This window comes from Gouania willdenowi, chromosome 13 (genome assembly GCF_900634775.1).
Source record: "Gouania willdenowi chromosome 13, fGouWil2.1, whole genome shotgun sequence".
Taxonomy (NCBI): domain Eukaryota; kingdom Metazoa; phylum Chordata; class Actinopteri; order Blenniiformes; family Gobiesocidae; genus Gouania; species Gouania willdenowi.
In genome coordinates, this window is record NC_041056.1 from 22,359,127 (window position 1) to 22,374,800 (window position 15,674).

A 15,674-nucleotide genomic window follows, 5' to 3' on the forward strand; every position below is an offset into this window, starting at 1 on the left:
GTCAGTGAAAGGAACCAAGCTAAACACAAACTCACATCTGGATGTATTAAAACATATCTGTTGCATCACCTGTTGAGGTCAGCTGACAGACATTAGGTTATGACATTGTTGCATGCAGCTGAGTACAGCACGAGGCATGCGTTCAAGCAAATATCATGACAGCTCATTGACTTTGAAGAATTGTATTTTCTTTTTGCATTTGAAGTTTTCCATTTGACTGAAATGATCCTTTCTGCAGAGAGGAGGTTACACATCATGCATATCATTAGAAGTGTTAACTCTCGTGTTCTCGTTCTCCATCGCGCAGGCACGCACAAAATCACTTACACACACATGCGCACACACGTACACAGCCAGGCACACTTTCCATCTGGACCCATCACACCTTTTCTTTGACGGTGCATTTCTCCCACTTTCCTTCCTTCACCTCTATCTCAGGCTGTTCCTCTCTAAGGGTTATAGAGCAGGAGGTCTTTCGGCTTTGTCTGATTCGTGCTGAACTCTTTGATAGAACAGAGGATTCCAACCCAAGCCTTTGGATAAAGCAATGAAATCTGTACCTCTGGGGAAACTTTACTATTATTCCGAGGATATCTGGCGCAATCATTCGTGTATATTCAAGTAATCGGATCCTTCAAACTCTTAAACTTATTTATTGGTTTTACTTAGCTCAGGGTTTAGGTTCCCCTCTTTAGTTATTGATTCTTATTATAATACTTCCCTTTGTAACATTTTACAGAAACACCATCCTGGTTCTCTTGAAGTGTTATATATTGGGATGTTTGATATAGGGAGACCTTCACATTTTCATGCATTTTCCAGGGAAATAATCATATTCAGTCATGGTACAGTAACACCCAGCAGATCTGCTGAGTCTTTTGCTGGAAAATGAATGCTTGAAACAGGTGCACGTACCCTTGGTATACAGGGGCACGTCCAAGCGGGAAAAGGTAAAGTAATAATGGTGAAATTCATATCTTAAAATGAGTCCAAAGTATTTAGAAACTCTAACATTTTTATTTGAATATTACGCATGATTTGAGCTAGAGCCGTTTATTGCTATATGCAGGGTCATCCAGAGTACAAAACCTACAATTAGTTCACTTTAAACATAAAGAAAAACTGTTTTTCACTTTGGTTTTGTTCCGTGTGCACATTTGTAGCCATGGGTATTTGTTTATTGTTTTTTTGTTTTTTGTTTTTTTGTTCTAACTTAAGGTTTGTTGAAGCAAAAGCTTGTAACCTATACACACACAACTACACACACCTACACTTACACTTCATCACAGAAACAAAACAAGAGCCATGTAGATAAAATAAAAAAATCTAATAAAAATAATAATAATAAGGAAACTAATGTTACTAGTTTTACAATACACATTCAATATATTTTGCACAAAGTTATACATGCACATCAAACATATATACATACACTGTACGTTCACACATATACATACATACATACATACATACACATGCATGTTCGTGACATATTTCACTTAAAAGTTTACAATTCACATTTGACTTGTTAAATAAATCATTCATTAATGTTGTTATAGCCATTGTTTTTTTTTTTTTTTACTTAAAATGTAACTATCTTTTGCATTCTCAATTGGATGATGTACAAGAACGGACGTTTTCATGTTTCACGTTTAAATGTTTTCATGGAACAGTCCCCATGTGTGATCTGTAATAACTTATTCATCTATTATTCTACTTTATCCTCAGCTGCTGCGTGTTATGCAACGTTTTAATCGTCAATCCACCTTTGATGCGGATCATTGATCAATCTGTGAGTGAGTCAATCGTTTAGAAGTCCCCAAACATTTGGTCGGTAACTTGTGAACCCACAAGAAAAAAATAGGATACACCTAACACGTTTGTACACATGCGCGCGCACGGCTCGTGCCCTTGCCCCTGCTTGCGTCGTGCGGCTCCGTGCGTCTGATCCAAGCCGAGTCTTTGCGCTCCGCACCCGGCGGAGACACGCGCAGGTCAGACGCTGCTGATCACTCACCCTTTCAGTCCTTTCATCCACACTCACGGTGAAACACGCTGGGATTCCTTCGGTGCTGCGTCGCTGATGCGCATCTGGACTGGTCACCGTCCAGCGGACAATTACGCATCGCGGCACTGATACTCGTGTCCTTGACGCCTTGTGTGGGATTAATAACTCCTGTCCATTTTATTTTATTTTTTTTTTAATTTTCCTTCTTCTTTTGGACAGAATGGCAGGTGCTAAATGCCTTCTGAAAACACCGAGGTAAGACTGTGGATGATGTGGATCCTAAAATGTGGTATGGAGCACTTTAACCTTATGGAGGCGAAATTCTCTCCAGTGCAGGAAATAAATATACATTGTATCTATTTTTATCTGTGAATGTACTTCCTTTGGAAGCAATATTGATAGGTTGCGTTTCATTGATCTCAAATGTGAGAATTTCAGAACATTGCGCATCATTAGCTAGTAATTGGTGTTTAAAAAAAATACGCACTAAAAAACATCCATTCATTCATGTTCATATTCATATTCATATTCATATTCATATAGCTGCTGCTACTGCTGCTATGTAAGGCTTTATAGGGCAATAAAGAGTTCACTTTGTCATCATGTGAGTCCTGATATTGTTAAATCTCGTAATTTATCACTTTTTTTTTTACGAGCTGTTAACAGATCCTTTAGTTTTAAGTTAAAGTAAAAAGCTTGGGACAATGATTATTTTTTGTTCTTCATAATAGTGAAACATAAAGTTGTGAGTTTTCGAGCTTTCCAAACATCCATATCTGTTCATAGAGCCCTTATCACCAGCTGCCAGAAAACACAATGCAATATGCTGAAATGGAACGTATATGAAACGTTTGAAACGCGGTCGTTTAGGGGTTAATTGTTTCCTGAAATCACGTTGTGTCCGGCGGACAGAGCTGACTGAGCTGTCAGTCATCACCGCATCGTGATGAAGAGATCATTAAATTCTCTGAATAGAGAGCAGGTCGTGCGTAAAACATGTATTCAGATTGGATTTCCTCGTTTTTTTTAAACATCAGTTAAAACTGATACAGCATAAATCAGATGCCTTTTTCTTTTTCTGTAGTACATATTTTAGTTTTTCTGCATGTAAACCATACAGATTTCCTGCAGAATGACTGGCTCTGGAGTTGTTGTTGTTGTTGTTGTTGTTGTTGTTGTTTTATGTTCCCTGCAGGTGCAGCAACCTATTTAAAGCCTATATTATCCATTATCATAGTTCCAACCATCACAACAAACTGACTTTACATCAGGCATGTTCATTCATTTAAAAATAAGTCTGTGTGTAAGCTATTCCTTTGCTCTGAAATAGAAACAGCTGTATGCCCATTTGAATATGCATCCATGGGCTCTTCATTTACCAAATTGATTCTCATTAGTGTCGTTACAGATAAGCTTCGATTTTGGCTTATCGCAGTGAAAGCACGCACAGGATGAAGAAGCCTATCCGGGATTTTTGGGTTTGCTTTATAGCTTTCCCATTGAGCATCAACAAACCACCCCCACCACCAATGATGGGACAATAATTTTGCTAAGCGAAGCAAATGAAGGTCATGCATTGTGTTTGTTTGCTTGACCTGAAAACATGCAAATATAACGACATCATACAACATCGCACAAACAAAGACGCCAAATGTCTGAATCTCTCCCAGAGATTGTGTTAAAAACACGCACTCAACCTTCATTGAGTCAGAAACATTCATGCATTCATTCATATTCATATAGCTGCTGCTAGGTCAGGCTTTATACAGCATTAAAGGGTTCACCCTGTCATCATGTGTATCCTGATGTTGTTAAATCTTGTAATTTATCCCTTTTTTTAACGAGCTGCTTGATCCATTAGTCATAATTGAAGTTAAGCTGAAGTGAAAAGCTTAGCATCTGGATTATTTTTTGTTGTTCATTACAGTAAAATACAAAGTTGTGAGTTTTTGCGCTTTCTAAACGTTCATATCTCTATATAATTTTGCTGAGCGAAGCAAATGAAGGTCATGCATTGTGTTTGTTTGTTTTGTCATGAAAACAGGCAAATATAATGACGTCATACAACATCGCACAAACAAAGTGAGATTGTGTTAAAAACACGCACTAAAATATGTTTCCAGATGTATGACAGATTCCCCCATAATTCCTAAAAAAGATAAAAGCAGGTAAAAACCTTATTTTTCCCAGTCGTTAGTTTTGCTGGGACTTAACTGCATGCTAGCCATTAGGGTACGTACAGATACCTGTACTGATGACATGTTCCATTGCAGGTTGTTTGGAAGACTGTTTCCAGCTGACAGTGTTTGAGTTTGAGAAAGCTTTGATTTGACAAATATCAACAACATAAATTCTGTTTTTGAAACCGTTAATTCCTCTTTAAAGAATTGACATTATTTCCAAGATCTAAGAAAAACAGAAACATGCAAAGTGAAGGTTCACCATCAGCGATTATCTGCACGTTCACTTCACTACACCAGAAGGCTTTAAAACTATGTTCTACCTTTTATATAAATCACAATACAAGTTTTTTTGCTTCACTCGTTAAGTTCACTGAAACAGTGCCAAAGTGCATGTTAGGTTGTTCCAGTCACAGTTAGAATTAGTTCTGGCTCCCTGTAGGTCCATTTCAAAATCTGATGGAAGTGAAAGCAGCTCTGACCACATCAACCTCTTCCCTTTTCTTCGTCTTGCAGTAATTTCCAGTCATCCGTTATGTTTGAAGGCTCCGAGTCTGTTGAGGTGATCAGCACAGAGAGCACGTTGGCCTCGTCCATCAGCGCCTGCAAAAAGGTAAGAACAAAAAAACACAGAGGTGTGTGATCTTCACTGCTTCGGTTTTGCTCTGGTTTGACCTTTTCTATGGCTACGTTCACACTGCAGGCAAATGCAACCCAAATCCGGTCTTCTTGCCCATATGCGACCTGTATCCAGTGACGCTTCGTGAGCACTTGGGGTTGGGTAGGCAGGGCAATTCTAATCAAGACCACCAATGTCGACACCAATGACAATTTCATATGTTTTAGCTGGCAAGTGTTAATCTAACAATCAAGATCTTTGAACACCATTAAAGAAACATAAACAATTGTGCAATAGCAGGCTCCATATTCTCTTAACAAGATATATCTCATGACAAGGCAGAACATCTGTTGTTTGTGTTGGAAACACAGAGAAAATGACAACAACAACAACTTAGAACAGCCGGTTCAGTGAGGCGCATCCAGAAAACCAATCCTTCATTTTGTACCATTCACTATAGAAATTAAGAACAATTTTTTTAACTTACCTTTGCTGAAGGTCTGCTAGCTCAGGTGTTGGTCTCCCATTTTTTAAAAGCTGTTGTTTTTCCTCAAAAGAAAGTTTCTTTATCGTCTCCAGCGCTGTCATAATTCTTGTAGTGTTATCCCGCTTCTAGCTATAGAACGTAACAGCGGTTACGCTATATCAATTCACTAATGCACTGTAAACGTACGTATAGCATTCAGCATAACACGGTAATGTCCAAAGGCAGCGTAGCGATCTTCCTTTTTACGTAAATGGTTTTCATAATGGGGAACTGACAGTGCATGCACAAACACATATAAACACAGGCTATGGGTTCAAAGGCAGAGTAGCAATGTGCCTTCGGGAGAGGGTGTGGCCTCCTCCTGCCTTACTCAGTGGAGTGAGACTTGTGCAGCGTCTCTGCCGTACCTGGAAATAGCAGTGTTGAGTCATTTGGGCTATGAAAAGCACAAATGCTGACACTTTCCAACTGTATTGTAGGCTTTCGGAAATTTAAAAATAAGTTAGAATTATATTATAATTAAAACAAATAATCAACATATCTATTCACCCTTGGGTAGGCACTGCCTACCCTGCATACATACACATGTCACTGCCTGTATCCGATTTGTTAAGGACAGTCTGAACAACACAATTCTGATTTTTTCCAATCCGACCCAGGCCCCTTTCATAAATGCGATACGTATCCAATTTTGACAATAATGCAACTGCAGTCTGGACAGCCGAGGCGCTTTCTGTCCGACTCCTACATCATGACCACTGTTGACTCCGACTCCGCATCCAAACAGTCCTTTGTACAGATGTAAGCAGCCATCACAGCAAACGGCTAGAGCGATAAACATGGATCTCTACTTTTTCACTCTCTTTAAAGTTATGAAGTGCTGACATCTGTTGGAAATAACATTTCTCAGTGCGACACACAATCCTACACAGGACGCCTCCATATTTACTTCCGTAAACACCGTACGTGCCTGCGGGGTCATGTGCTACCTTAGACCTCTTCTGGGTCTCATTCCGTTCAAACTGCAAACTGATTGAAGACGCATTTAATATGTGATATGAAGGATTACGCAAAAAAAAAATCTGATTAAAAAACAAATAATCTGAATTGTGCATTAAGACCTGCAGTGTGAACGTAGTGTCTGTTTGAGTTCACCTGTCTGTCATAATTGTTCTTCCATTTGTTTACTCATTTGTGTGTTTCCAGTAACGCAAGGATTTTTTCATTTCCTCCGCTTTGGTGCCAGTGAAACCCAGGGGGTTGTGCAATAGGAGAAACAGGCCGGCCAATGGGGTCAACCCAGTAGATTTATCATCTCCCAGTGCTGGAGGAACAGGAGGGGGAAATGGGACAGATGAGTGGGCTGGGGGTGGAGGCGAGATTGAATTTCCTTTCAAAGTGTGTGGGTCTGTTTGGTTGTGCATGCCCAACTGTGCACCATGTGAGTGTGTGTGAACAGGAGGGCTTTCTACTGCTGTTCACATTCATCTTCTGCTCAGAAGCTTAACTTCATTTTACTCCACTATAGAGACTGGCTTCATTCTGGCTTCATTGACCAGTGCTTTGACGTGATTTTTCATGACATCACTTGTGTTTTTACGTCATCTTTACTTGGCTGAAGGCCCGCACAGATGGTCCTAAACAGAAGGCGCAAACATGGGGGGGATTATTGCCTCAAAAATACATTGTGAAAAAGAGCATAGACAATAAGTTCATCATACAAGAAATGTCAATAAAATTATTATTATTTTTTTTTTATCAGTTTAAAAAGGTAAACAAATGTTGCTGGTGAACCATGTCCTTTTGTGGTATTAAGTATGAGATTTGCTTTCCATTGTAATCAGAGAGGCACTTCTGTAAATGATTAACTGCACTACTTTACTTCCTGTATGATATTAAGTAGCAAGTGGATCATCACTAATTATGTTGAATTTTGCCTAAACAATTGATTTTAGTTTTTTACAATTAGCAGGATTTTACGGAGCCCCTAAAGGGACACAAGTGTTTTATTTATTTTTTATTGCGTGCTCGCATAAAGGTTCTACGCGAGCACGTGACACTAATACGTATTCGCGTAAAGGGCAAGGATGTTTTTAAAAAGTTACACTCGAGCACTTGATACTAGTATTGCGTAAGCAAGCACGTAAAGGTAATTGTTAACCCTAACTCTAACACTAACCCTAAGGCTGAAATAAAGCTCTACGAGATCCGCAAACATGATTAACACCTTACGAGCAGAGCACGCAGCCTGATAACTGACTTTTATAAATGCGCACTGTTATGGCAATTATTATATTAATCATCATATCATCAAATGTGTGTTCATGTGTACAATTTTTCACGTGTTTAGACTGCATTATTTGTTGTACTTTTGAACAGAGACATTGCTCCTTTGCTGAGTCATGTTAGAGTAGATTACTCCAGGGCCCTACACTAACTTTTCCAGTGGTGGCACTGGTGCGACTAACTTTCTCAGTCGGTCGCACCAGCAGAGAATTTGGTCGCACCTTTTTTTCCTTTTTTTTGGTGAGCGGGGGTGGGGAGAGTGTACAGCATAGCCATGCATGCTGATGAATAGCTGACTTAACTGGCGTACTGTAGTTTTCTATGAAGTAAAGATTGACAATGACTCGAGATATATTTGCTAAATGTTTTAATGTTTTATTGTCAATATTATATATTATAAATATAAGTTTTTTCTGCAACAAGCAGTGGCTGAAATAACAGGTCATTTATTTTATATAATTTTAAAAGAAGACGTAACAATTTTTTTTTTTTAAATAACAGCAAAGCATAACAGCATGTTACGTGTATTCTGTTTTTTTTTTATTTTGCATAAAGGCTGTACTTGAATTAACTTAACAGTAGCATAATCAACTTAGCATCTACATTGCTTCACCCCATGGAATCCAATTCAGAGGGTCCAGCTCTGATAGTGGGGTCTCCTAACCCTCGTCCCCTGGTCAGGGGTCTGTAACCTTTACTCTACAAGAAATCATTTCACCTCATCTCACCTGGATTAAAGTCCTCCTGGAGCCAAAAAATACCTTCTCAATGAAGATAATACAGTGAATTAAATTCTATACAGTTAAAATTATATAGAATAATGTTTGATTAAATTTGATGTGATTTATATTGATCATGTAAATAGAAACTTAAAAATAGTTTAAAATAAAATAAAATTGACATCAAGAAATAAAACAGTATCTTGCATCTTCAAATTCCTACATATCTCAGTTTACATGAACACAATGTTATATAAAGAAGTTTTTTTAGTTAATGTATTAACACATGATCATGTGATCAACACATGCTAATTGCTAATTTCTTGCCACACATAAAGCATGAATATTTAACCAGCACATTGGTGATTAAATGATTCTGTCCCCACACAATTCAAATATTTTCTTCCAGAATAGTGTTTTTGTTGGTTTAGTTACAGTATCTTACCAGGGATTTAAAACTCAGTCATTGCACAACGTGATTCATTTTAAGTTAACAAATTGTTATATCTTGATTTTATTTGTCTTTAATCATTAATAGCCTCTGTAAAAAAATAACTTTATTTCAATAGTTTTTTTTTTAAAGCTATAGGGAGCCATTGCAAAAGAGTCAAAGGGCCACATTTGCAGACCCCTGCTCTGAGAGAACCACAGCTGAACATCTGGCCTGGCATCATTGTCCATCAGTTCTGGTCCCTCCATGCTGGTTTTGATGAGTGTGTATGTTCTATCACTGAGCTCAGCACGTTTTTCCTTTTTACTGATGCCCTCAATGTGAGCGTGCACTCACTGAAGGGCTCGTTATGTCTGGCTCCGTTCACGGACCGCGCGCACTCCAAAGAAGCGTATTGGTGTTTATACTCGGTGCATTCACCGTTGCATTACCCGCAGCCAAGTTGCGTGAGCGTGCACCGTCTTCTCACCTGCGGTCAAGCCAGCCTCCACTCCGAAATCCTCGGTCAACCTCGCCGCCAGCCAATTTGCAGTGCCTGTTTATAGACGGTTTTACGGTAATCCAGCAGCGCAGAGAGAGAGAGGGAGAGAGAGGAAGAGAAGTGCACTCTGTGGGACGTGACGGAACGCTCTGCCGCTCCGTATAAAAAAACGTCACCCTATACGTACTCGCACGGATGCGACCGGATAAAAAATTTCACTCTCACACACTGAAAAAATACTCGCATATGCGACCATTTTGGTCGCAGTTTCGAGCCCTGAGTTGAACAATTTATTCAACTTAATAAAGCCTGTGTAATATTGCATTACTTGTATTGTATTCCTCCTGCAGGAAGTTGCACCCATAATCAGGAAGTAGTTTCCCAAAAACTAATTTGGGTTCCTTGTACGCTTCTAAAATAGCTCATTTAATTTTCTGTGACAGGTCAGTTGTTGATTGAATGACTCCAATAAAATGTCCCCTTCTGGGAGGAGGCGACAACAGTTCTCTTATAATTTAGCAGAGTGTCTGCTAAGCTGACAGATTATTGATCGCGTGCTGTGGATATTTACCTCCAAAATAAAGGTCCAGGAGAAAAGGTCAATTGATCTTGTCATTCTGAAAGGGGGCATACACAGAGACTGCCAAATCAAAGTGAAAGGGTGACTCAGTGTGTGTGTGTTGTCTACAATTTCCATGTGTGCCTCCTGCTGCATCTGAGCCCACTTTATTCATGTGCTGCAGGTTTTGTGCAGCAACAGTGTTCTGGATTCATCTGAGTACTGGCTGAAGAATGAGAAAGCTCTGTGCAAACTGGGCCTTTTGGATGACGACACGGAGTGCAGCTGCGCCACGGTGAGTGCCACGCATCATATGGGACATGAAACTATTCACGATTTTGGCAACAAAGAAAGAACTTGAGTCCATTTTTGTACACTGTCTTTAAGCTGGAGGCGTCATCGTTTAGGCTTTCAATGACAAAGACTATAAACCAGTGTGGAATTCAAAGCAGGACTGGTGTGACACAACATCAAAAACTGCTTCTTCATTTTAAGTGGCTTCTGAACATGAAGATGGTGACAAAATTGTTTTCTCTGCAGGTTGGCTCTCATGTGCTTGACAGATTTTGCTCATTTATGCGTCTCACTTGAAGTATGAAGCAGTAGTCCAACATGAGAGCTTATCTATGACTGTATGAAACCAAAAAAATCCTGTCATTTTTTTCTGAGTTATTTTTGGCACTGATTCTTGGTTTATCATGTATTTGCATAATTTATGGCCTAATCAGTGGAACGTTTTACTTGGTACAAAAGTCTAGATTTAGAAACTCACATGTATATTAGCAAACTATACAGTTTATGTACAGTTTATTAGCCATACTGACCATGTGATCAAAGGGCTGACTGTCTTTCTGCATTTTAAAAACAACATATCATCACCCTCATCTCTAGCGCTAAGTTTGCTTTGTTTTTTTTGCCAAATTGAGATTTTATAATTTATAAAAAAAACCTTTCAAATAATAATAATAATAATAATACAAAAAAATTCAGAGTTTTTGTTTTGAAGGTCTACATGTTGGCCTACATGCAAGTGTGTGGCTGCATTGGCTGCCATTAGGCTCTCTGCGTTCTGTTCAGCGTAAATGTATGAATCGTAAAATCTGAGTTTTATTTGCAGTGAAACTATAAGGTAAACTCTTAAATCGTGTAACTCAGTATTTCACACAACTCACACTTACAAAAGGGTTTAGATTTTGGTATGGAAAGTCTGGTTGGGCCAATCCAAACACATTATCACTCTATATCAAGAACTTACCTGTTTACTTCAGTCTGGCGGTGCCTTTCTGACAGAGTCCTTAAATTCAGTTGTTGGGAAACAGAATAGCACTTTTTTCGATTGATTAGCCGTTTGCCAATTTTTATGTTTGAACTACTCCTGGTTGATTGGTCTATTATTATCCTTTCCTTCTTGAAAAAGAGTGAAGTCCTCTGGCCTAAGTGGTCCCAGGCGTTTAATTTCCAATTTTTGTTCGATCGGTAGAGTGCCATTCCAGTTTTAAAATCTTTACACTGGCTCCCAGTCAGCCTCAGAATAGACTTTAAAGTTCTGCTGCTGGTGTATTCATGTGTGAATGGGTTTTGTTGGTCAGGTATGAGCCCAGAGTTCACAGTAAACATGGTGATGCTGGAGAAATGGAACAAACTTCCAGCAGAGCTGAAGTCATTATCTAATGTGAACATGTTAAATCAAAGTTAAAGGTACTTTTTTTCTCTATTGCGTTTGATTGAGAGGGAGATTTTTGGTCATGTTGTTGTTGTTTGTTGATGATTTTAAATGATTTTACTGATGATTTTAAATGGGTTTTTTTTTTTGCCAACTTTAATATTCTTATTGATTTTAAGCTGTTGGAATGTTTTCTGTTGCACTTTTTGATCATGTAAACCACATTGAGTTGCCTTGTGTATGAAATGCGCTATACAAATAAATTTGCCTTGCCTTACCAAATCGCACAGTAGATAAATAATCTACTCGGTTCAATATTAATCTCTAGAGTCTAAAGGAAACAATCGTCATCTAGTTAGAGTTAACAAGGTAGCAATGCCCAGTACCACCACCCAGCATCTATAGACACTGGCCAAACTAAAGTGTGCATTAAGCACACTCATTCCAGCAGCAGTAATGTATTGAATTCAGACAAATCTGACAAATCCACACAGACCAACATTGCAAACAAGCCTAGAGAAGTAACATACTCTGCAAATGAAATCTTCATTGTTTTATTTGGCGAACAAAGTTCGGTTTGCTAATTTTACGTTTCATTGAGCAACATAATTGTGTAACACAGATGAGCGTAACTCTCCAAATGCAAAAACACCACTGTTAACCTCTATCAAACAATTCACAACACTGCAGAATAGCTTGGCCACTTACTGCCACTTATTGACAAGGCAGAATATTTAATTACTCTCCACTCTACAAATCTTGAAGTATTCCGAAGCAAAATAATTGCAGTACAAATTGTTATAGCGCATTTTGATTATGTAGTTACACATAATGACTCCCTCACCTCCCTGTGTTTAATCATCAGATGTTACCTGAGCTAAAATGATCTGAAAGCTAATGTGGTAGCTGTATTTACATTTAATTTATAGTTTATTGGGTTTTTTATCGACACAATTACATTAGTTTTGCATTTCCTTGTTTTGTCTGCTGCATAAAAAGTAACAATTTAGGTTTAATCAGTGTTTTATAGCATCGAGTATAAAAACACAACATTAAAGAAGTTGTCCTCAGGGTGATTTGTGTACAATAATGATAAGATTTCTTCCAAAGCTTGCCGTTTTCATATTTGTTGGGATTTTTTGGTTCACCAAGGACGGTATTATTTATTTAGGCAGACACAAGGCTTTCAGCTGTTACCAAGGCTTATTCTTAATTCTGCCTGTGACCCACTTCTGATGTGTCACCTTTGATCGCTGGTTTGTCATAAATTGCATGTTGTGCGTGAACTGCAATTGGAAAGCACATCTGTCAGCTGCTAAAAGCCACTGCAGAGAGAATATCAGCCGTTTGCTCTTTTCTGAGTATCTGCTGCATTTTTCAGCATTCATGATTGGTTTGTATTAGCTGGATCCAAATAGGTTTAATTAGGTTAGCGTACTTGCACAGAGTCTTTGGTATTCATGCTAGAGGCAATAGTTTATGGGTTAAAACAGTTAATCAAGCTAATAACTTCATTTTTGCAGATTTCATAATCTTGCTCTATGACCTTTAAAACAACTATTCATTAGTGAGAATGTATAGCTTCCTCTCTATTGTTTTCTGTGTACTATGAATATTAATACTATCATTATTACAGAATAGACCTTTGTTCGATAAATTGTCCTCAAAATTTTGTAGGATTTTACTGACCAGGGTACCCCAGTGTACAGAATACTAACAACACTCATTTTATTCATTTATTTTTATTGTTATTTTTTTTATTTTACCTTGTCTGCACATGCTGTTGAAGGTCAACACTACATGTAGTGCAATAATTTTTTTCGCGACAGCAACTCATGTTTTGTTATTGCAATTAATTAAATTAATTTATTTTATTGCATAATTGTGACCATCACCAGCCCTCCCTAAGGAAGGGTAAGAAAAACTTTATTAAAGGAAGGATATACTGTAAAAAGAGAGGGCAGTGTTACACCTATGTGAGGGGGAAGGGAACAGGGAAGAGGATGTCAGGGTAGGACAAGGGAAGGGTTGACTGTTTTAAAGTGAGAGTGCATTACACTCCTTTTACGGTTTTTGATTAAATGGCAAAATTAAATTGAGATTTTCCCACTGAAATCTATTAGTACAGTGAACACAGCACCCCTGTTAGTCATTATATTACGCTTTGCTGTATTATTAATAATACTGGCTCTAAGGGGTTATACATACTCTAAGGGTTACTGTATATACTGAGAGTTGTACTGATTCTTAGGAGTCATACTGACTCCAAGGGATAAAGCTTATGCATCCTCACTTGCATTTTCTTTGGGAGATGAGATGACTCACTTCAGACTGATTTATGCTCTACTGGGGATGAAGGCACAGAGAACTAGTATAAAGATATGATGAGATGCAGGGATTACTTCTGTTGTCATTTAATATTATCTAGGTTGAGTGCTTTGATGGGACTGCAGAATATCAGCACATCGCTCGTCTCTCCTGTTGAAATCAGAAATACTTTATTCATCCCATGGGGAAATTACTTATGTCACAGAAGCTTGAGAAAAATTACAAATAAAAAAAAAATAAACACTAAATGAAAAAAGAAAAAAGAAAAACGTCATTAAGTAAAATACTCTTCATTAAATAAGGATTAAATACAAGTGCACACGTTGCAGTTAAAAAACCCAAAACAAAATAAGATAAAATATAAATAATAGTAATACAAATATACAAATGTCCAAATACAATACTGATATATACAAGAATCAAGAAGCATGACAAGAATGACAAAAGTAGAGTAGAGCAGTGACACCAACAGCACTCTAAACAGTGAGCTTTGCATGTCAAAACATGTGGGCTGGGCACGCTTGTGCATGACACTTAAATAAAATCGATCCATCAATCAATCATCCTCATTACCCAAACATGAGCTACTTTTAATTTACACGTTTCTCAATTACAACAAAAGTCATCTCAAAGCGCTATCAAACTATAAAATTCGAAATAAAAAGGAAAAATGAAAAAACCCAACAAATCCACATGGACAACCATAAGCAACACTGGGAAGAAAAAAACTCCCTTTTAACAGTTTTTCTTTTAACAGGAAGAAATCTCCAGCAGAACCAGGTTCAGAGGTGGCAGCCATCTGCCTCGACTGGTTGGGGTTAGTGGACAGAAGGAGGAACAGAACAGGATAGAGAAATAGAACATCAGAGAGTCCCAAACTAGTTGAGCTGTGAACTATTGATCAGGAACTACCAGATCCAGCTTAAAAACACCTGAAGCAGAAAACAGAGAGAAGGGCGAGGAGAAGGCACAGACTGCAGAAAAACATGATACAGTATTAGTAGGTCTGCCTGCATGGAAACACCTGATGCTACACTATGTGTGAGTGGAATGAGAATGAGTATGTAAATGTGTAAATGGTGTGTGAGCAGTGTGATGGGTGTACAACAAGGTTCAGAAGTGGGGGGTTGGCTACAAACCGGCACAACCTTGTCTGACTGGACTTCACACATTGCCACCCATTAGAGCTATGTGTAGATGGTGGATTGTAGGGATGTAACGATTAATCGTAAGGCAGTTAAAAAATTGATTTATAGGTATCACGGTTCATATCGATTTTCTGAAAATTGAATCGCAGTACTTTTTTTAAACAACAGAGGGCGCGATATATTTATCCTTCTCTTGTCCAAATGCTGAGGCGGCGTGCGGAATCTACTACTACTCTCTTTCCTTCTACTCTTAAACATGTTCATGAATGATTCCTAACCCCTTTAGCACCAAAAGAATATCTGTAATATTACGTGAATATCTGTAAAAGTCAGGTTTTTCTATTATCTCTGTCTGCTAGCATAGCATCTCTTCTTCACTGCACAGAATAGCTGCATCCCAACCAAACACTGGGTTACCAGCGCCCTCTGCTGGTCCAAACAAATATCTGACATAAATACAGTTCAGACTGGTCCAATTGTTAAGGCACAAAATACATTTTCAGTTGCACTTTTAAAAAGAAAAAGAACTATTATGCAGTTTTGCATTGTTTACTATAGATCCAGAATTTAAATTAATAGGCTTCTCCTTCATTTGTATTATTCCTTTATTTATTTCATTCAAGATTTATTTTTAGTTAAATTGCATTGTTTTTAATAGTTTATCAAGGGATTCTTTTGACAATGAAAAATAAAAGGAACATCATTTGTCTACAGTCCCATTTTGTAAAATAAATCGTGAGAGAAT

General features: G+C 38.1%; 1 protein-coding gene across 2 annotated transcripts in view; it reads left to right on the forward strand.

The window, feature by feature from the left end:
• The first annotated feature begins 1,963 nt into the window (after positions 1–1,963).
• Positions 1,964–15,674, forward strand: part of sphkap (SPHK1 interactor, AKAP domain containing) — a 37,560-nt gene continuing 23,849 nt past the window's right edge. For both annotated transcript variants that reach the window (XM_028465250.1, XM_028465251.1), the window contains exons 1-3: positions 1,964–2,263; positions 4,705–4,801; positions 9,975–10,085. In XM_028465250.1, coding sequence (XP_028321051.1) covers positions 2,229–2,263; positions 4,705–4,801; positions 9,975–10,085 — 243 coding nt within the window. In that variant the 5' untranslated portion in view covers positions 1,964–2,228. The remainder of the gene's footprint in view (positions 2,264–4,704; positions 4,802–9,974; positions 10,086–15,674) is intronic.